Below are 23,652 nucleotides of genomic sequence, written 5' to 3' on the forward strand. Positions count from 1 at the left end.
CTCAAAGTAAATTATATCAAAAATTCAAGTTTTAATCTCAAATTCGCATTTACCCTACCCATTTTCTTGGACTAAAAATATATTCTCAATACTTTTTTCACATTTATATTTTCAGTGGGATTTACTGGAATGGTCTTGTGTTGTAACTTAAAAGACGTTTTTAGAAAGATTTCGGCCACCCCGTCTCCCTCTGGCGAGATTTCGTGAGATTTGATTCCCCTTTGCCCCCTCTCTCAATATCACGTGAGATTTTAATAAATATGATTTAAAGATAAAGCAAAACTAAGTATTTTTATTTACGACTTTATTACGATCATACTCGAAAATAGCAAACCTGGTTTTAAAATGTGTAACAGTATTTAAGTAAAGAAAAAGAAAATATTTAAAACTGTATTCTAATGTAATGTTTTCATGTATCATATCGTTGTCGTATCTATTGTGTCTCACGTGTTGACGTAACAAAAAAAAACTGATAACTACCCCACTCTCCCTAATGTGAGATTAACTGACGTAAGACTCAGCCGGAGGGAGTTCCCTTGAAAGAAATGAGGGAGTTCCCTCAAACATCTATTTATTCAATAAGACTTAAAATAAAGCACTTTTTTATCGTCATAACACATTTTTACATATACCACGGGTTCGGAAAGCAGTTTCTACAAAGAAGAGACGTAGGTAATATCCATTAAAAGAGACTAGACAAACGAAAATGGTTTTATACCAATAATAACTAGATTTCTTCCACTTTACAGGAATAACTTACGTTATATCACCACACTGAATTCTTCACAATCGCTAAAATCTTACGAGGAAATTCCTGGATTATCGTCTCTTCCATTTGTAGGACCGTTGCGCCACTTTCTCCCTGTTATTGGTTCGTAATTAGATAACTACCATTAATTTGTTAGATAATAATATTTGAAATTTTGAATGAATACAAATTTTTTACTATTTAAATATTTGATTTCATCACTTTAATAGGATATCGGGTTTCACTGATATATTTGTGCATGAAATATAAAAGTATGCATGTATTTTTTAATGTCGTTAAATGGCCAAGTTCATAATATGAATTACCATTTACGAATCAATAACCTTTTACGTATAGTCATGTGTTTATTTTTTTTAATAGACATTTTCACGGTTTATAATATTTTAGGTACCGTAGGACCACAGAAAACTTTATATGATTTATGTAAAGTTCTCTACGATAAATTTGGACCTATTGTAAAACTGGATGGTATGTTTGGAAGGGCGAACATGTTGATATTTTATGAGCCGGAACACTATGCTCAGGTATATTCTTGAAACGCTTTCAATGTTTCTTCCATATCATTTACTTTCCTCTCCAATTTGTGTATATAAACAGTTATCTTCCAATGTGCGAGATGGCTTCATTCGTGCAGAATCGTTGCTATGTTCAAAATTAAAAAAGAACTGGCAACACTTCGGGTAATTATATGTGCTTCCTAGGTATTCAGATCAGAGGACGTTACTCCGAGTCGCCCAGGTTTCCAGACGTTGCTTTATTATAGATCAAAGTTCAAAAAGTCAAGATTTGACGGCGTGTATGGACTAGTTACGGCGTAAGTTGACATGCATATTTTATCAAGTACGATGATGTTATGAGATAGAAGAGAGCATGCTTAATATGTATAATGTTCTTTTATATTCTTGAGGCTATATATTTATTTAATTCTCAGTAATGAATCTGCTTCCCTTTATAAAATATCGCCACGTCTTTGCTTTTAATACCATCATCATACAAAATCCTTATAATTAAGTTCCTTCTGTATACCATGTAACTTCAGACATTAAATTCATAACATATATTGCAAATTTGAAGTGATGAAAGTTTCACATAAATTTGTATTACAGTGAAGGTACACAATGGCGCGATTTCAGGAGTAAAGTGAATCCGATATTTTTAAAACCGAAACTGGTAAAGCTTTACGCACCAGCGCTGAGTGAAATAGCAGATGACTTTATATCCAGGTAGTATTTCGTTTGAAATGAATATTGTTGTTGTTAAATTTCATTGGAATCTACTTCGATACTTACTTCTGTTAAATAAAAACATCTATTTCTCTTTGTTAGTATTTACTTCGTAAAATGCTAAAATTATAAATATTTACAAACTTTTTGATGGATTTATACTCACATATATATGATGATTCAAAAAAAGAGTACCTGATATATCTCTGATACACATGATTTACAGATTACTAAAAAATACGGATAACAATGAATTAATGAATGAGAAATTCCACGACGATATAACAAGATGGGCTTTGGAATCAGTAGCTTTCGTGGGTCTAGGAAGTAGAATAGGTTGCCTACGGGACAACTTGACGAAAGACGATCCAGCTTTGACACTGATCGAATGCGTGAAAGACGTTGTGGAATACACTTGGGACTTGGAGTTTAAGCCAAATCCGTGGAAATATATACCGACACCGACGTTTAGAAAAATCATGGACACGTATGAACGTCAGTGGAAGTATGTTTTTTCACCAATTTATATATTTATGAATTATTACTTAGGTGTGGTCAATCAACATGTACTTTTAAAGATGAAAATGTGAATATCAGTATTTGTAACTATTATTTCAGTACAAGTGCCTTATTCATAAAAGAAGCTCAGAGGCAGATAAATGAACGAGGCCATGATATTCCGGATGAGGACAAAAGTATAATTGAAAAGCTGCTAGCAGTCGATGAGAAAGTTGCTATTATGATGGCCAGTGAAATGCTATTAGCAGGAATAGATTCTGTACGTGTTATATCGATAATATACTACTAATTAATTATAAATTATTACTTAACTCACACTCACTGTTAACATGAAATTATATCATCGAATTACGATTTCATAATTTTATATGTATTTTTTTTTGTATTAATGAATGAAGTAACAAGTGATTTGAAGTTATATAAAATGACTGAAGCAATGTTTACTTTTAAGACGGCTTTCGGATTTACGGGCCTATTGTATAATTTGGCAAGTAACCCAGACGTCCAGACGAAACTTCGCGAAGAAATCAATTCTTCTTCGCCGAGTAGAAGATACTTAAAAGCATGCCTGAAAGAGTCACTGAGACTAGAACCTGTCGTATCGGGCAATTTTCGGAGAACTACAAAGGACCATGTCGTTTCTAACTACTATATTCCTGCAGGGGTAATTTATTTTTTGTTGTTCAATGATAATACATCAGTGCTTTGTTTTCTCGTTGAAAGCTCACCAAAAACTTATTGGTTTTCAGGTTGATATCCTGTCTCCAAACGAGGTGCTAAGTAAAATGGAGAAACATTACCCAAAAGCCACTGAATTTATACCAGAACGATGGTTGGTCGATAAGTCAGACCCATTATATTATGGCAACACTCATCCCATGGTCACTCAGCCCTTTGGATTTGGTGTGCGCTCGTGTATTGCAAGAAGAATAGCTGAGTTAGAGATTGAGATTCTCATAGAGAAAATGATACGGAATATGAGGGTGACCTGGACGGGGCCGCCTCCACGAAAGATCACCAGAGTCACGAATACCTTTGAGAAACCTTATCATTTTAAGTTTGAGCGTATTTAAATGTATGCGATTACTCGCAGATATGTAAGTTGTCAAAAGTACTGTCAAAAAATAAATTTTGCTGTTATTTTTAAGTATGAAACGCAAATGTTTTATATTCTGACGTATTAGTAGTTTAGTAGTTATAGATTGAAAGGTATAAATTTACCGGGATATTTAAAAGAATAATTTGTAGTGGTCTAGTACTTCAAATTCGTCCATGACCATAAACAAAAGAGTATATATACGTGTGTGTGTGTGGAAGCATGTTTGTGTATATAATTAGTTCTGTGGTACGTTGACAAACATAAATTTGTAGCTGATACATTGCTTGGAGTAGTGATGAGCTTGGAGAAGGTATACAAAAAGTTTAGTGATGCAAATATATAAATTAATAATATAAATTCCCAGTAATTGCATAGTAATGTGTATTTTTTATAACATTGTTGTGTTCATGTCTTATAAGTATTTGTTTTTTAGTTATATAATCCTTGGACGTCGAGGACCTTTTTGTAGTTCTCTATAAAAAAGTCATAAAAGGTCTTTGGGGGGAAGGTACCAATCGTAATTCTAAGTTCTAATTTTAGTTGGCAACTCAAAAAAAAATCTTGTCTACTCGAGAATCTTCTTCATTCTTGGGAAGTCGGTTGAAAAATCGAAATTATATGATTCAAATAAATATTGTTAAAAACTAAATTATATTGTTGCTTATTATCCTGGTCTTTTTGCTATGTATTATACGTTGTATAGGTATGTAGGTTGATTATTTTTTCTTTTTTTAAACTTTCACATTTATAATATTATTGTCATATGTGATAGTGTGATTTTATTTAATATAAATGCGTTACCGTGGTTTAAAATAAAATAATATATGTAACATATTACGACATTCACAGATATCGTAGTTTTCTTTTGGAATAATATTTATGTGTGGGAGTCGTGCACGCTTCGGCACGAATTGGACCAGTTTGCACCGGGGAAGTACTACACCCCCACAGAAAACCGGCGTGAAATAGCTTGCTATTGTGTTTCGTACGGTGAGTGGGGGAGTCGGAGGCCCATATCCTTTGCCTTACCCTTACCAGTCCTTTCCTTTATTCCTCTCATCAATCCTTTCCTAATCGCTTCCCAATTAAAGTCAGCAATTCATTTGTAGAGGCGAAAGGTCTGCAATTGACCTTACGCCTCTCCAAATGTTCATGGGTGGTGGTAGCGCTTACCATCAGGCGACCCACCAGCTGGATTGCCAACTATGACATAAAAAAACAACATTTTTTTTTAAATAGATTCAGTAGTACTCTGAGTATATATATTTACTATACCCATATATTTTATTCTGTTTTTATGCCTAGTAGATGAATGGCTAGTATAAGACTGTATTTTAAGTGATTTTTTTCCAAATATATTCTTTTAAACTATGGCGTACTATTATTTGCATGTTCCTCACAGTGATACATTCACGTTGCGGCGGCACAATCATAGAAATAGCGCAAACGGCATATCAATTCAACGGCAGCTAAATTCAACTGTCTGACTATCATAGGACTGTACATTCTGGTTACTGGTGGTTTAAGTAATAAAGAAAATTAATGTCAAGGCATTATAATAGTCATATGCTCATCATCATCAGCCCATATATGTTCCCACAGCTGACACAGGCCACCTATGAGGGTTCAGGCCATTATCCACCACGCTGGCCAAGTGCGACTGACAGGTGTCACATGTCGTCAAACTTTTTGATTCTTGGACATGTCAGTTTCCTCACGATTTTTTCCTTCACCGTTTTAAGCAGTGGTGATGATATCCCCATGTGCAGATAAATTGAAAAATCAATTTATTTCCCGCACGCTCGCCCGGTCTCGAACACCGACTTATCGATTTTGAAGTACGAGGCTCTCACCACTGAGCCACCACTGCATTTTGATCATCAACATATATTTATAAATCCTTTAAACTCTAAAATTTTTGTATGTATGTATTATGCCATGCGCCTACGGAATACGTACGATTGCTGCGCACTATGCGGCGCGACACTGTCTCTGATTCTTTAAGTTGGCACGACTGATTTATTTATTAACCGATTGATATGAAACAAACACGAATGAAATAAGGCTTCAGGTGAATTGAGGCTTTTAATAATATATTAATATAACCGCATGAGTCCAATATTCCATTTCTGAGATTAGCGGGTATAACGCACAAGCTGATAAAAATTCTAATAATGACTGAACTAGTTCTGCTGCTTAAATTTTTTTTTCAAATATCTTCCATATACAGACACTGACCATCTACGAAATAATTATATGTATAGATATATATAAATATAAGAGTACATTAATCAATCGATTAGAGATAATATTTAATCACAAGCGTAAAATACCAATTTTTTATCTTTATTTGATAGAGATGACTTTCAAATATTTCAAGGTGAGATTCATTCCTCATAGTGATAGGCCCACATAAGTGAACCAAACATTGGAACCAAGCAGTGAACAGTTTGTAGCGATAACTTCAACATGTCTGTATTACGGAATTTGAATCGAAATATATTCGTACTTCATAATATACGTCATGGGTATGTTATTTTATATTATTTTTAAATTCATAGATAGCATGTTTGGAAAGAAAATACTTTTGGGTCTGAATATAGTATTCGTCGAATAACTTATTTGAAAAATGTGTTCTAATAGCTTGTTACTTTATTGGACAAATTCTATCCAAAATTCTTCACTCGTGTAATTTCGAAGAAGTGGCAGCATGATATGGTTTATTAATTTTTATTTGTTCTTGCCAAGTATTTATTTAGTTTAGTAGTATGCTCGTTACCTTTTACCGTGGTTGCCTGGAAGAGATCACTTCTAAGTGATAAGGCCGCCAAACAAATGGTACGCTTTATTTTAATCATTATTATTATTATCTCTAAGTTTCCTTCTATGTACAATCTTGTTGAAGAGTAAATTAAATAGATATTTATTTTAACAAAAAAACTATTTATGAACCTATAATTTATGAAGCATTTTCTGATTTATTTCTTTTTATCCCCCGGTTGCAAGTTTGGAAATTCCCCCATTAAAAACTATTTTTTAAAATGTAGCTTATAAGCTAAACTTAATATTGGTCTGTCACTAAATACATTTTTTTAAATCTATGTTGTACTTTTTACATGAATTATACACATACAAATAGACTAACATAAAAATATTTACTTACATTGTTTTAGGGTAATTTAGAAAAGCTAAGTTCAAGCAAAAGAACTGGCGACTTAGCGCCCTTTGTAAATATATTATTTTTATTATAGACGAACTATTTTATGCGACTTTTGAACCATCCATAACTCGAAATCTATAATCTAATAATCAACAAAAAGAAATTGATAATCTATTAGCCAACTAAACTTTGAAAACTGGTAAAGTAAAATCTTAAGCTTTATTTCATCATATATAATAACTATTTACAAATTATTTTACATTCAACTACAAATGTCATATTTTTCATTTTTAAATTAACGTTCTAAAAGTTGTTAAGGATAAAGCAAGAAATAGTTCAAATAATATTTTTCACATTTAAGTTTTTTGGTGGATTTTACAGAAACTAAAAATAATTTTTGGTGCAGTTAGTAAGTAAGTTTGATTTATTTAACAGACATGAAAAAACAATAGTCATTAGTCAGTACTTTTATTTACGACTTAGTTACGACCATACCCCTTGCGAAAATCTCAAAACTGATTGAAAAGACGTGTACTCGGTTTAACAGTATTTAAGTTAAAAAAAAAATATATCACCTCATTTAATACATATAGTTAAATAATATAAATAATATTGTTTTCACTTTACAGCAGGAATGTACGTAATATCACCACACTGAATTCTTCACAATCGCTAAAATCTTACGAGGAAATTCCTGGATTGTCGTCTCTTCCATTTGTAGGACCGTTGCGCCACTTTCTCCCTGTTATTGGTTAGTAATGAGATAGCTGCCATTAATTTCATTAAACAAAATTATCGTTTCGTGCATAGTGATTCATTTTACTTTTATATGATACTAGCGGTCCGCCCGGCTTCGCCCGTGGTACATATATAGCCAATAGCCTTTCTCAATAAATGGGCTATCTAACACTGAAAGAATTTTTCAAATCGGACCAGTATTTCCTGAGATTGGTGCGCTCAAACAAACAAAGTCTTCATCTTTATAATATTAGTATAGATTATGAAAGTATCACGATTCTTAATTTTTTAGGTACCGTGGGACCGCAGAATACTTTATATGACTTATGTAAGGTTCTTTACGAGAAATTTGGACCTATTGTGAAACTCGATGGTATGTTTGGAAGGGCGAACATGTTGATATTGTATGAGCCGGAACACTATGATCAGGTATGTGGTAGAAAAATTTTTAAAGCTGTGTTCTTCCATATTATTTAGTTGACTCTCCAATTTGTCCTATAGGTATAATAAGTTATCTTCAAAGGGGCGAGCTGGCCCAATACGTGCTCCACTTAGGATTCTTGTTGGATCCATCTAAGGGTTGCATTATTCCAAATTAGATAGGAACTGGAAACATTTCAAGTAATTATAATATGTGCTTTTCAGGTATTCAGATCAGAGGACGTTACTCCGTCTCGCCCGGGTTTCCAGACTTTAGTATATTATAGAACAAAGTTAAAGAAATCGAGATTTGACGGCGTTTATGGACTAACTACGGCGTAAGTAGACATGCATATTTCATCAAGTACGATGATGTTAAGAGAAAGAAGAGGGCAGTAATGAACCTGCTTACCTTAATAAAATATCTCCACATCTTTGCTTCTAACACCATGTTTAAGACATTATAGTATTAAAATATATTGCACATTTGAATTGATGAAAGTTTCACATACATTTATATTTCAGTGAAGGTTCACAATGGCGCGATTTCAGGAGTAAAGTGAATCCGATATTTTTAAAACCGAAACTAGTAAAGCTTTACGCACCAGCGCTGAGTGATATAGCAGATGACTTTATATCCAGGTAGTATTTAGTTTGAAATAGATATTGTTGTTGTTAAAAAGTCATTGGAATATACTTCGATACCTATTTTTGTTAAATAAAAACATCTTTTTCTCTTTGTAAGTATTTACTTCGTAAAATACTAAAACTATTACTATTTACAAACTTTTTGATGGATTTATACTCAGATATATATGATAATTCAAAAAAAGAGTACCTGATATATATCTGATGCACATGATTTGCAGATTACTAAAAAATTCGGATAACAATGAATTAATGAATGAGAAATTCCACGACGATATAACAAGATGGTCTTTGGAATCAGTAGCTTTCGTGGGTCTAGGAAGTAGAATAGGTTGTCTACGGGACAACTTGACAGACGACGACCCAGCTTTGACACTGATCAAGTGTGCGAAAGAAGTTGTAGAATACACTTGGGAGTTGGAGTTCAAGCCAAATCCGTGGAAATATGTATCAACACCGACGTTTAGTAAAATCATGGACACGTATGAACGCCAGTGGAAGTATGTTTTTACACAAATTTATATATTTATGAATTATTATTTAGTTGTGGTCAATCAACAAGTACTTTTAAAGATGAAAATGTAAATATCAGTATTTGTAACTACTATTTTTTATATTTCAGTACAAGTGCCTTATTCATAAAAGAAGCTCAAAGGCAGATAAATGAACGAGGCCATGATATTCCGGATGAGGACAAAAGTATAATTGAAAAGCTACTAGCAGTCGATGAGAAGGTTGCTATTATGATGGCCAGTGAAATGTTGTTAGCAGGAATAGATTCTGTATGTGTTTTTTATTATTTATTAATTAACATTTTAGTAATAACTGGTTTGAATTTATGTAAATTTACTGAAGCAATATTTACTTTTAAGGTGGCTTTCGGAGTTACGGGCCTATTGTATAATTTGGCAAGTAACCCAGACGTCCAGACGAAACTTCGCGAAGAAATCAATTCTTCTTCGCCGAGTAGAAGATACTTAAAAGCATGCATAAAAGAGTCACAGAGAGTACAACCAGTCGTATCAGCCAACTTACGGAGAACTACAAAGGACCACATCGTTTCCAACTACCATATCCCTGCAGGGGTAATTTATTTTTTGGTGCTCAATAATGATGTTTATTTTCTCGTTGAAAGCTTTCAAGCACTAAAAACTTATCGGTTTCAGATTGATATCCTGTCTCCGAACGAGGTGCTAAGTAAAATGGAGAAACATTATCCAAGAGCTACAGAATTTTTACCAGAGCGATGGTTAGTTGATAAGTCAGACCCATTATATCATGGCAACACTCATCCCATGATCACTCAGCCCTTTGGCTTTGGTGTGCGATCGTGTATTGGAAGAAGAATAGCTGAATTGGAGATTGAGATTCTCATAGAGAAAATGATACGGAATATGAGTGTGGCCTGGACCGGTCCGCCTCCACGAAAGATCACCAGAGTCACAAATGCCTTTGAGAAACCTTATCATTTTAAGTTTGAGCGTATTTAAATGGTAATTAAAAAATAAATGTTGGTATTACTTTTAAGTATGAAATGCAAATGACTTATATTACATTCTGACCTATTAATTTATTAGTCAAAGATGAACTTATAAATTTGCCGAGGTATTTAAAAGAACAGTTAGTAGTGGTCTAGTATTTGATATTCGTCCATAACCATAAACAAAAGAGTGTATAGACGTGTGTGTGTGTGTGTGGAAGCATGTTTGTGTATATAATTAGTTCTGTGGTGCGTTGACAAACATAAATTTGTAGCATGCAAGACATGTGTGTGAGTGTGAAAGCATGTAAATTATTAGTTCTGTCGTTGGAGGCGTGATCAGCATGGAGTTGGTATACAAATAGTGCCATTCTTTTTTGCATTAGTTTTTAGCTAATTTTAATAAAATAATGTTTGTTTTTTTATTACATTGTTGTGTTTATTGCTTATAAGTATATGCTTTTTTTGTTATACAACCCTTTTACAGTTACAGTTTTCTATAAAAGGGTCGAAAAAGGTTTTTGGGGGGGAAAGTACCAAAAGTAATTCTAAAATGGGACCAAATGCTTTCAATTTCATATCAAACACAAAAATAATCACGTCAATCGATTCCAAACCACGAGGTTTTGAGTAGACTCCAGAATCTTTTTCGTTCAAGAACAACTTCCCAAGGGAAGTCGGTTGAAAAACCGAAATCACGCGATTTAAATAAGTATTGTTAAAAACTAAATTATATTATTGTTTTATTATTATGGGCTTTTTGGGATGTTGTAGGTTGACTATATTGTAAACACTTCTCGTCTATTTATTTATTTATTAAAGATTTAAGTACATTCAAATCGGGAGCGAAATTGGATGTCATTGATTTGCTATGTTCAATTGGAAAGCAAATTATAGTTTATTTAGAATAATTGCGTTACCCGGGCTTAAAACAAAATAATACTTACAACAACATATTATGACATTCAGGTTCAGTATTACTGTGAGTATCATAAGCTATATTTTATTTTGTTTTCATGCCGGGTGAAACCAGAACGAATGGCTAGTACATTGATAAGACTGAATTTTTTAGTGCTTCATTGTTCCAAATTTATTATATTTTATTTAAGTATGGCGTATTATTATTTGCATCTTCCTCACATTGATACACCCATGTCGCGAAATAGATGTTATGGCTCAGATAATGAAAACGCCCACGACGCGGCGGTACAATCATAGAGCACAGAGCGAAAGTCGTGTCGTGGCTGGCATGCAATTCGAGCTCGAGCTCGAAGCCAGAGCTCAACGCGTTGTGGCAGTGAGGAAAGCCATGACGCGATTTTGTAACTTCGTGATGTTGACACCTTGTCAATGAAGTGAATAATGTAACCGACTTCTAAAAACGAAAACGAGGTGGTTCTATGTCTCTCTGTATGTATTTGCCTTTGTTTTGTGTATGTTGAACCATATTTCCAGCAAATGTGAACCGTTTTAAGAAATATATATCTAGTTTTAATAATTATACTTCGGAGGTGGTCCCATTATCATCAAATAAGGATCTGATGATGGTAATTTAGGGAAATTGTCGAGAAACAAACTAATTCACACTGAAATTAAATCTTAGATGTAAATTTTGACCCACTTGCGGGTTTTCCGGTTAAACGAAATTTTTGCATTCGTATGCAGGAAACTTTAGGTAAATTTAATAATGTAGTATTATTGAATTGATCTGATGATGGAGTCAGGAAATGGAAAATTTTGTAAATATTTTAACAACAATATGTCCTGTATTAAATTCCATCGTAACATAACTGCTGCCTCAAGGTTCGATTCCCAGGACGGTGGGCAACAAAGATACAAATTATGTAAACATACTATAGATACTTGTATATATATATATATATATATCATATACTTATATATATCATTATAGATACTTGCTTTCTTGGTTGGACAATTAATGCTAATGTGTACGTTCAAAGTACATCCCTGCTAATATTATAAATGCGAAAGTAACTCTGTCTGTCTGTTACGCTTTCACGCCTAAACCACTGAACCGACTTTGATGAAATTTGGTATGATGATAGAACTGAACTTAAGAAAGGACATAGAATACTTTTTATTGCGAAAAAAAGTGAAGAAAGGGGTTGAAATAGGGGATGAAAGTTTGTATGGAAGTTCCTTATTGTCAAACATAAAATCAGGTAAGATTCTTTCTCACCTAAACCATTTAACCAATATTGTCAAATAGTCCAGACCTTGGGAAAACCTATAGGCTACTCCTTACCATTTCGCGCGATATAACCGAATTCCATGCAGGCGAAGCCGCAGGTGGAAAGCTAGTAATATATACTTTTCGGCGGTCGGTACACTGTATCTGAATCTATTAATCATTTCAAATTTATTTAATAACTATGGGGAAATTCATTAATTTACTTTCACTCTACACGGTAACTTTATATGATGACGTATTTATCTTTTTTCTCTTTCGGTGATACGCTCACACGGTGTCTATAGTATTCCCTATCTACGTTTTGAGATATGGTTATCCATATCTTATGACCGATAAGACTGTATTGTGCAATATTTTGAAATAATACGAACGTCATAAAACAATTCTTGTGGGCTGTTCTATCAGCGACAACAAAAATGTTTCTAGTGTTATTTAATTAAAATGTCCCCAGAGATTGGGAAAATAGATGTGAATAAGGTTGTGTATTGTTGGACAATCGAAGACAGATGACAATTAAAACATTACTCTAATAAGAATAAATATTTTATATCATTTAGTAGCTGCGCCCTGCGGTTTCACCCGCGTAAGTCCGTATCCCGTAGGAATATCGGGATAAAAAGTTGCCAATATGTTATTCCAGTTGTCCAGCTATCTACGTACCAAATTTCATGGCAATTGGTTCAGTAGTTTTTGCGTGAAAGAGCAACAAACACACACACATATCCTTACAAACTTTCGCATTCAAAGCATCGACAGGACGCTCACGAGAGCTCAGTCAAACATGCCGACTTGTGCAGGAAATTCCTGCAAAAACAGATCAAATACGTCAAATTTTCAAAAAGATAGAATATCCTTTCTTGTATTAGTATATTTTTATTTTAATAAAGTATTATTATACGCGAGTAACTTTAGTATACGCAATTCTAGTCCTTAGTACAGTAGCATTAGATACTAATTTGTATACATCATAAAGATGAAAAAAAGTTTACGACATTTCGTACCGTTGGACTCCTTTGCATTCTTTGATATCGATAAAAATGTAACATGTAAACATCCAAACTCACAAACACACAAACTTCAAAAAAAAGAAGAGTTTCTCAATTCGACGGAATTTTTTTTCGGCTATTTGAAATATGCGTCAAAATTTGTAGTTAAGTTATGTCGGCTATGTGAAAAAGTTATCAGGCTAGGTCTAGATGAAAATAAAAGGTTAAGAACAAAATATACTGCATCTTATATTGTTTCAAAATGCCTACGTGATTAATAAATAAAAATTTGTTTCCTGATATACGTTGGTGATATAATGGTAAATCACAAATTAGAGTTAACCAAGCTTATATTTACTAGGTATAGTAATACACGTATTGCATACCTTTCAAAGAACATCTACTCACAAAAATTTTTCCGTCATATATATAAGAAATTAATACATTTTAAAAATCAATAATAGCCCTATTTACTTCTAATTTAATTAGATTATTGAAAGCTGATTACGTGACTGTTTGATAAAAAGATTTTATTTTCCAAGTAAATGTGATAAAAAGTTTAGTAACGCTGTTATTAGTTATCAGTTTAAAGCATTCAATATCAGTACTTTTTCTCAAATATAGATTACGTCATTTTGGCAAATTAATTCGTTATTTTGAATTTCTTTTCAGCTTAAATATTATTTTTTTGGTGTATATTGTTTTGTAACCACATATTGTAGTGTGAGCGAATTTCTCAAACGAACATTTACCCCGCGAAAACAATAATTCGTTATTAGTTTTTTTTCGAGTTACAAAAAATAAAAAAATATCTGGAATATCGATATATCCATTGATTTGACCTTACCCCATCCTCTTTGTTTATAGTGTATTCTTACGCTGTATTTATATAATTTTGTTTATGTGGGCGGTTATTAGTGTGCGTAAATTAAGCTAGTATTTGACATTTTCGGAAGTGTGAGTTTGTAACAACATAAATTGTACTTTTTGTCTTAAATGTAGTAGTGAGTTCCCCTCCCGCTAAAATTGACAGACTTTTTTGTTAGAAGGATTGTCCGCGTAGCTTACCTGACATACATGATCTAAGTTGTTTATAATATAGCCGATCTTAGTTCATACTCTTGTCGTGGACTTCTTTCGTGGCGACCACATATTACACTTGTGAAAACTGTCAAAATGTAAGAAAGAAAGAAAATAGAAAGAAAATAGAAAGAAAATACATTTATTTATATAAGGTAAAATAAAAAAATAAAAAAAAAAACAATGATCTAATTTATAACACACTAAATAAACCTCATATAAATGGGAAAATGTATTTTTTTTCTTCCTTTATGGCAATAAGTTTCAACTATTTGCCAGTGTCAAGTTTATAAAGGTAGAAAAACAAATTTTATTTAAAGATTTAAGCATAACTATAATCAGAGAAGCAGTATTTATCATTATATATATATTCATAAATATGCATTACTAAATATTATAACTGTTAAAATGTATCTGCGCTTTGCTGTCAAATGTCATCTGTCAATTTCCCAACATAGGTCAACATCGTAACACATATTTTGCTCTTGTAACATATTTTTATATTACTTTAAATTGGACACGGATTTAAAAATGTTTATTGTTTTACTCACTTTTTTTTCACAACATTTTAAAAGGTTTTCAATTTTAATATGTAGGTTTTTCGGTAAAATTGAGCACTTGAATTAAATTAAGCAATAAGTTTCCGATTATATTATTTTATAAGAGATATTACAATTTAAACGTTATTTGTTAACAAAAATTTATCGTATAGACACGCATATCATAATACCTGTTTAATGTTGATAGGACGTAAGTAATGTGAAGCTGTGAGCGTGATTTGAATATAGATATATCTCTCAAATATTATTCAAGGTCATAGTCATTATTTTTAGTGATTGGGCACACTGTTAACCAAACATTTTTACTGACGCAGTATACACTAAAGAGTAGTATTTAAACAGTTTGAAGCAGTAAATTAAACATGTCTTTATTCCGGAATATAAATCGAAATTTGTTCATGTCGCATAATATAAGTCAGGGGTACGTTATTCTTAACTTACATTAATGAAGGAGTGTGTATTAAAGAAAATGTATTTGAGATCTGAATATAATAATTAAGAATTGCTTTTATTGCGTCAAATAGATCCACTATTACCTACTTAATAGGTACCTATTTTTTGTCACTTATATTTGACGTCGCCTCAGGGCTGTATCTACCGCCGTTTCAATCAAATTTGTGTATATCATAAAAAATGCTTAGCTTGATAATTATTTATGAATTTTTTCGACTAAGTAGTTTATTGTAAAAATTTGCCATTGAAAAATTAACATATTCACGAGCGATATTTCTAATACCTTAACCTTGTGGTGGTCCCCCAAAAATTTTTATACAGGCCCCCCCATGCTTTAAATTTTTTTCTGAGTGCACAAAAGATGTAATTTTTTTTTGCAATAATATCTTGTATTACAATATTTTTGTATCTTTTACAGAAATAATGTTCGGCACATGACCACATTAAATTCTTCCTCACAATCGCTAAAATCTTATGAGGAAATTCCTGGACTGTCATCCCTACCGCTTATAGGACCGTTGCGCCACTTCTTACCTGTTATTGGTTAGTAACCTGATTATCAAGATTGATGGTACCAAATACCAATAATAAGACACCTTCAGGTACCCAGGGCCTAGTTTGACTGAAAATTTTAATGATAATAAAATTTTATATTAATTTTATCATTGTTCCTCGTCAATTCAATTGTTATTGCAATATACATTGACTATGTATTACAGTTATATCTAAATTTCATATTGATACATCAGTCTTTCTAATCATGTAAAATGATTTAAAAAATTTACACCACCTTTCGTATATAGTTTTCAAAACAAAATACGAACCAATACCAAATTCAGATATAAAAATACGTGGAAGTTGAGTACGCTTCGACATGAATTGGGCCAATTGCAACGTTGGCGAAGGTATTAAAGTACTGAACATCGGCGTGAAATAGTAGCATGAAAATACTACGGTGAATAGAGACCCGTATCCTTCTTGTTGCCCTTTTTTATACCCATCGTCCATCCTTTCTTTATCACTTATACCTCAAAAGCGGGCAACGCGACTGCAGAGGCCCTACTTCTGCACATGTCAAAAATCTCATGGGCGTGGTGATCGCTTTCCAACATGGATTACCAATAACATGTGTGATCAGCATTTCTTTTAATTAATAATTCTAAGGTGTTATGGTATTTTTCCATGTCATATTTGCATTTTAGGTACCGTGGGTCCACAAAAAACGTTATATGATTTGTGTAAAGTTCTATACGACAAATATGGACCTATTGTGAAACTGGAGGGTATATTTGGGAGGGCGAACATGTTGATATTGTATGAGCCGGAACACTATGATCAGGTTTGTTACAGAAAACCTTTATACAGTTATCTCTACGTAATCAGTACAAAGGAAGTACATACAAGAAATCTCAGTGTTCTTTAAAATTTTGGTGAAAAAATACTATGCAGTATATCAAAATTTTTGCATAATACTACGCAAAAATTTTGATCTAGTAAATAATGAGTAACGATGTAATAAGTATGTATGTAACCCAGGTGTACAGATCTGAGGAAGTCAATCCATCTCGCCCGGGTTTCCAGACGTTGGTATACTACAGAACAAAGTTAAAGGAGTCGAGATTTGACGGCGTGTATGGACTCACTACGGCGTAAGTGTAAAGTGAGCGATTGATTATTGCGTGATGTTTACTTTAATATTCTTGTGGTAAAGGCATTATTTATCAGGATCAGGAGATTGCTAGTGCTATATAATGCCTTTACCACAAGAAGACAGAGGATTGGCTCTAGACATTATTCAACAGAAAACAGGAGTTTTCTTTTGAATAATGTCTAGAGCCAATCCCTGCTGTGTTTTAAACACCAACAACAGACAGAACACGTACACATATTACGCACTGTAAAGTTTAATATAGCTAAAACGTATACTGCTTATGTTTCAGAGAAGGTTCACAATGGCGCGATTTCAGGAGTAAAGTGAATCCGATATTTTTAAAACCGAAGCTGGTTAAACTTTACGCACCAGCGCTGAGTGAAATAGCAGATGACTTTATATCTAGGTAGTATTCGTTCTTAGAATGTTGATCAATACTTGTATTGAAAAAAAAAGTATATTTCTTAGTAAGTATGAAAAGTGCAATACGGTAAAATGCAAAGAACCGAGTTCGATATCTATTCTATACAAGTATAAGTTCCAATTTCATACAATGAATTGAATCACTTTTCGATTTACAGATTACTTAAAAATGCTGATAACAGTGAAATGCTGAATGAGAAATTAGATGACGATCTGACAAAATGGTCTTTAGAATCAGTAGCTTACGTGGGTCTAGGAAGTAGAATAGGTTGTCTACGGGACAATTTGAAGGAAGACGATCCGGCTTTAACATTGATCAGATGTGCGAAAGAAGTTGTGGAATACACTTGGGAGTTGGAGTTCAAGCCAAATCCGTGGAAATATATACCGACACCGACATTTAATAAAGTCTTAGACACGTATGAGCGGCAGTGGAAGTATGTACTTTTCTAAATTTTCATATTAAATTGTTGTAAGCAAAGTTTAATATCTAGATTTAAATGTAACATATATATGTAAAATATCTAGATAGTTTAAATCAGTTTCTTAACACGTGTAACAAATTTTATAAGCGTATACACGTTTTGTTTGCTTGTATATATGTATGTTTGTTCATAAATAAAAACCTTAAAGTCCAATTGAAATTTTCGACGCATGTTTCATCAAAATCGGTTCAGTAGTTTTTGAGATTAATACACAGCATAATAAAGGATAATAGCGTAGCAAGGGCTTCCACGTCTTCTTTACGCTTTTTCAAATAACTGGAATTGTTGAAGTCAGTGAAGTCAGTTTAATTTATATTATAAATCACTACTTGTTTCTTTTAGTACAAGTGCTTTTTTCATAAAGGAAGCTCAAAGGCAGATAAATGAGCGAGGCCATGATATTCCGGACGAGGACAAAAGTATCATTGAAAAGCTGCTAGCAGTTGATGAGAAGGTGGCCATCATGATGGCCAGTGAAATGTTGTTAGCAGGAATAGATACTGTGCGTTCCTTTTATACGATAAGATAAATACTAATTAAATACTTTATTTCACTCTTAATTTTCGTTGACGTTTCGAAACAATCAAATTACAATTTAATTCGCTTTTACACATTTGCTATACATTGTTTTAATCTGTTTTTGGAAGATATGTGAAATCAATGATACTATCCTTTAAGATTATTTTTATTTCAAGGTGGCTTTCGGAGTAACGGCTCTATTGTATAATATGGCAAGTAACCCAGACGTGCAGACGAAACTTCGTGAAGAAATATATTCATCTACGCCGAGTAAAAGATATTTAAAAGCATGCATCAAAGAGTCACAGAGATTACATCCGGTCATATCAGCAAATTTACGGAGAACTACCAAGGACCATATCGTTTCTAACTACCATATTCCTGCAGGGGTAACTTATTTTAATATGAAATGTAATTATGTTCCTGACCACCTCCTTGGTTAATCACTGTAGGAATCCTGTGTTCGACTAGCGGTGGGGGCTCACAAAATGATATGTCTCTGTCTGGCACGACAAAGGCTGACTTACTTCTTTATCCGTAAAGAAAATCGATCGGTGAAACACATGTCCATCTTTGCCCCATACTCTACTAGGGGATACGGGATTTCACTACTAATTGTGTTGCTGTCTGATATTCTCATTCCATCGTAAATGATTATAAAAAAAATTAACGATTTCATAGAAGTGAAATTTAGTGCTCAATAATAATAATATTTTCTCGTTGTTATCTATATCAAGTATTAGACTGTACAAAAATTATCGGTTTGCAGATTGATGTCCTGTCTCCAAACGAGGTGCTAAGTAAAATGGAGAAACATTATCCAAAAGCTACAGAATTTATACCAGAGCGATGGTTGGTCGATAAGTCAGATCCATTATATCATGGCAACACTCATCCCATGGTCACTCAGCCCTTTGGCTTCGGGGTGCGCTCGTGTATTGGAAGAAGAATAGCCGAGTTAGAGACTGAGATTCTAATAGAGAAAGTGATACAGAATATGAGTGTGGCGTGGACGGGACCACCGCCGGAAAAGATCACTAAAGTCATGAACATGTTTAAGAAACCCTATCATTTTAAGTTTCAGCGCATTTAATTATTTTTGAAGTTTAAAATGAAACTAGAATGTTGTGTACTATGATTATATAGTTAAGGATGCGGTTTACTACCTCTACTTTTTATTTGAGTATTTATGTATGCGTGAACTGTCACAATGACAGTTAAAATAGGAAAGTTGATGTTAATTTTAAGTATAAATTTACATATATAAAGATGAACTTACGATTTTTGATACACTTTATTGTACAAGCATTTATAATCAAGATCATAGTGGTTTCCTATACTTAGCTTGTATCCACACTCGGTACATTGTCAACTTTTTACCTCTATTTACTTGGAGACGTCTGTCAATTAAATTCTGTTCCTCTAAAAATCCAGCACTTTTAAACATATTGGAGATTTCTTCTTGTGTGAAAAAGTATACTAGGGTTTTGTCTCCACGGGCATAGAAGTTGTCCGATATACACCGTCCTTTTTTGAATCGCAATTGCGCTAAATCGTACTTTCCATAATCTCGAAATACAACGAGACCGCCAGGCTTGAGGTATTTAAAAATATTACATATTACGCCATTCATCCTGAAATGTTATTATTTAATTTTTAAGTACAATTAATAATTTAAGCATATAAAAGCCTTAATATAATAATTTTTATTGTAAATATTTTTTATTTCATAAAAATACTATATATTATTATTATTTTGTCTTATAAGATTTTGCAGAAAAAAACCTTTTATAATTTGAAACCACAATTATTTATTTTTTTAAGGCAATTAAAATTTTTATCTAAAATAAATTGTTTTCCCATTTATGTGTACTTTTACGCAACTGATTGACAGATTCTTTTTGTTGAACCAAATGCTATAATGATTAATTGCAAATTTGGGATATACTTGTAGTTAAGATCAATGAAATTAAATTTAATTACCTTGGAAATATTTTTTTTTTAGTTAAACAGCCTTAAGTACTTATATTTGTAGTATTTTATAGAATATAAAAAAATATATACATCATGAGGCAGAATTCCAACCTGCATCAGTCACCTTGGCTGGCCTAGCAGTTGAAAAGCTACACCAACATACTTCAAATACCTAAGATGCTATTGAAATATATAAAAACCAAACTAAACAGATATAGGTATTCTGAGGCAAAATACATTCAAAGTTTGCAGTTGAAAATTTAAATCAGTGTATATACATAAAATCTACAGTTGGTTAAAATCCAAACAAAACATGACTGTAACATTATGATATTTTTGGCAAAAAAAATAAATTTTAATTAAGATCTGCCTAAGATAAAAGAAAACATCAGAGCTGCATGGATTGCTGATGATTTTATCACACACCTGAGTATATACTTTAGGACATTTACAATGTAAACTTTCAAAAATTCTATGTTACTGCATTTTAACAGACTTTAATTATATTAGATAACTAGTTCCCATTGTTAGTTGCAGTGTTTAAATAAAAAAGTGACTTACTTGTGTGGATCGATAGCCGATAATACAAATATCAATACAATTATATCAATGCTGTTCTCTTCAAAGGGCACATTCCAGTCTGTAGTGGTAGCATCGAGTACAAAAACTTCACACCTCTTTGTATCATACAGTTCATTATCTTTCATAATTTCTATAGCTTTGGAGGAGAAATCGCAGCCATAAATAAAGAGATTAGGATCCCGACTGTATTGTAGAATGGGAAAGATTGTGTTGCCTACACCGCAGCCAATTTCGAAGATATATCTTTTCACACTGGGCTCAATGTTTGTGTTTTGAAGTTGTACTCCAATGTCATTTACATTAGAGTCATTGGGATACACTCGGCAGGGAGCTGAAGTGTTGTCGGGTGCTAATTCTGGAAACTCGGTGAAGAGCCAGTGCCTGTCTTTGAAAAATCTGAAAGATAATAGCAATGATTTACATACATTGGAAATATACTGTGTCTCCTAACCTACCAGGTTGACAGGAAGTGATTGCTGCTTAATAAATTAGACCATCTATTGTTCTTCTCTGCTGGCAGATTGTTTTATTTATTTTACTTTATTCTGTATAGCTTGGTGAACAGTAAATAGTTTTGATATGATTTGTTTTATTTTTATTCAAAATTATTAAGCTTTTTTTGAGGACTTTTAGAATGTTAACTCTATAAACTAATATTGATACATAATTTATTTAATTATTTTACCTTAGAATTAATGGTAAATAAACAAAAATAAAGGATTGGCTTTCCTAAAAAAAGAAATTTTGCTATGAACCTTATTAGTTACATTTTTATTAGGATTGGGGTAGTTATACAAATTATTTAACCAACATTAAACCTGTTTTGGTGAATGTCATAAAAATCATCCCAGTGTTTATCAGCATTTTCTTCTAAATCTTTCAAGGTATCATCAGAAAACGTTACGAGGGAGTTTTGTTCGACTTTCTCCTGAGCTGCCTTCTCTTGTTCCTCATCCCATTGCACATTATCCCTGAAAGATTTTTATTTACTTTTTTAATAAATTGAGATATGTATTTTTATTCAATAATCATCTCATTATTTTGTTAAATTAAATTTGAATACAACTTTTAATAGACATCGATAGACATATTTCACGAAACATCTTGTGCTTATAACTATCAACTATAGATACCATGCATTGAACAGATAAAGGTCATTGCGGTCTTTTAGAAGCCGTGATCCACCGGCAGGTTTCTTTCTATGCCTTGTGCTTTCCAAAGCCACTTCATTCGTATGTCGTATTTTTGTACAACTTCTAATTGAAATATGAAATACAGTACCAAGCGTTATGTTTAAAGACCTCGTCCACATTTTCAAGCAATCTGTTGCCAAATTGAGGCCTTTTGTCTGTTTCTTCCATTTATTTGATTGATTTAGAAGAAAATTTTTGAAGGTTTCACTTAATTTTAAAAGTATTTATCTCTATTGTTAACATAAACATAACCTCTAAATCATGATTTGACGTCCTGACATTGGAATGACAAATGACGTACTGTCATTAACACATGGGACGTATAACATAGATTGAATAGTAATTGACAGACTTGAATAAAAATAATAAGAATTCGAACTTTTCAATCTTCAATTTGGATTGCAATCAGTGGCGTAGCTATCATAGGGCCAGGTGGTGCAGTGCACCAGGGCCCCGGAGCTCAGGGGGCCCTCTAACCTCAGCCATGAAAGAGGGGAGGAAGGCGGAAAGAGGGGAGGAGGGCCCGATTCTTTCCCTATGCACCAGGGCCCTTGTCCCCATAACTACACCACTGATTACAATGCAATTTATACTGTTAGCTTAGAATATTATAACTGTTCTGTCATCTGTGCTTCCAATAATTTGTATTGAAGTGGATACACGGAACATAATAAATATATAAAGTAATGTTGTTGAAGATCAAGAACATTAAAAAATATTTTAATTTATTTGTTTTCTAAGTCACTGTACCTAGAAGTATATTTGGATTAATTTTTTTCTTTGTTAAAGCGGGTTACTGAGTTATCCGATAAGCGATCACCGTCGCCCGTTTTAAGTGAAAAGGGATTTAGAAACGGTTGACGACAGGAATAAGGTATTGAAGGGAATGAAGGGAAGATGGAGGAATAGGACATGGGCGTCTGGCTTTCCCATATGCCGAACGAACAGAAACAGAACAGAAACATTCGTCAGAGTTCTGATACCATCCCTGGTGCTGGATGGCCCAGCTTGTGCTAAAGCGTGCTCGACTCCAGCATTACATTGAATTTTTATTGATTAAGAGAAATAAGATTGATTATAATTAAATTTAAAGCTCAAAATAATTTCAATGTATAAACAAATAAATAACTGTTAGGCTTCCTTATCATAATCATCATATTAAAATACCATTTTTTTAACACATAAACATGCAAAAGAATATTCAGTATTTGTTTGCAAAACAAAATTTGTTAAAGGAATGTCACCATTTTTGATTAATTAAGTTTATAATATTAATTTTAACTATAACTAAACTTCCAAAATTTCGTTAATGAGTTATGCTGAATGGAAATATATTTAGAAAAAAGTCTTGTAGATATCGTAATTCCAATTTGTTACTGAATTTGATGTTATTGCGTCATAAACGACGTTTGATGCTGTACTGTGATCAAAGCAAACATCATAAAAACGATTCTTCGGGTCATTAACGACTTCCCGCA

At 32.9% G+C, this 23,652-nt stretch overlaps 3 protein-coding genes across 4 annotated transcripts in view; 1 reads left to right on the plus strand and 2 right to left on the minus strand.

Annotated features, from left to right (window-relative positions):
* LOC119830637 (ribosome biogenesis protein WDR12 homolog) overlaps positions 1–23,652 on the minus strand; it is a 205,132-nt gene that overhangs the window by 6,961 nt on the left and 174,519 nt on the right. The window lies entirely within an intron of this gene.
* Positions 15,163–19,556, plus strand: LOC119830635 (cytochrome P450 CYP12A2-like). The gene is made up of 9 exons (XM_038353687.1): positions 15,163–15,315; positions 15,766–15,890; positions 16,550–16,686; positions 16,884–16,996; positions 17,288–17,404; positions 17,580–17,858; positions 18,249–18,408; positions 18,602–18,814; positions 19,195–19,556. The coding sequence occupies exons 1-9, from the start codon at positions 15,257–15,259 to the stop codon at positions 19,516–19,518; spliced, it is 1,527 nt and encodes a 508-aa protein (XP_038209615.1). The 5' UTR covers positions 15,163–15,256; the 3' UTR covers positions 19,519–19,556.
* On the minus strand, positions 19,701–22,431 carry LOC119830638 (methyltransferase-like protein). 2 transcript variants are annotated; one of them, XM_038353696.1, is made up of 4 exons: positions 22,263–22,431; positions 21,800–21,952; positions 20,961–21,377; positions 19,701–20,059 (listed from the first exon to the last, which is right to left on the minus strand). In XM_038353696.1, the coding sequence occupies exons 1-4, from the start codon at positions 22,340–22,342 to the stop codon at positions 19,747–19,749; spliced, it is 963 nt and encodes a 320-aa protein (XP_038209624.1). In that variant the 5' UTR covers positions 22,343–22,431; the 3' UTR covers positions 19,701–19,746. The 2 variants fall into 2 exon arrangements, with proteins under 2 accessions (XP_038209624.1, XP_038209623.1); XM_038353695.1 differs by having other exon boundaries at positions 22,115–22,415.

The sequence above is a fragment of the Zerene cesonia genome, chromosome 12 (assembly GCF_012273895.1).
Source record: "Zerene cesonia ecotype Mississippi chromosome 12, Zerene_cesonia_1.1, whole genome shotgun sequence".
In the NCBI taxonomy this organism is placed as follows: domain Eukaryota; kingdom Metazoa; phylum Arthropoda; class Insecta; order Lepidoptera; family Pieridae; genus Zerene; species Zerene cesonia.

Excerpts from the sequence above, each read along its gene's own strand:
- LOC119830638 (XM_038353695.1), bottom strand. The coding sequence starts at position 22,293 with ATGTGGACGAGGTCTTTAAACATAACGCTTGGTACTGTATTTCATATT. Across the intron at positions 21,953-22,114 it reads CTTTATCTGTTCAATGCATG|GGATAATGTGCAATGGGATG; the intron begins GTATCTATAGTT and ends AAAATCTTTCAG. Across the intron at positions 20,060-20,960 it reads TCGGCTATCGATCCACACAA|GATGAATGGCGTAATATGTA; the intron begins GTAAGTCACTTT and ends ATAACATTTCAG.
- LOC119830635 (XM_038353687.1), top strand. The coding sequence starts at position 15,257 with ATGTCTTTATTCCGGAATATAAATCGAAATTTGTTCATGTCGCATAAT. Across the intron at positions 15,316-15,765 it reads TCGCATAATATAAGTCAGGG|AAATAATGTTCGGCACATGA; the intron begins GTACGTTATTCT and ends TATCTTTTACAG. Across the intron at positions 15,891-16,549 it reads CCACTTCTTACCTGTTATTG|GTACCGTGGGTCCACAAAAA; the intron begins GTTAGTAACCTG and ends TTTGCATTTTAG.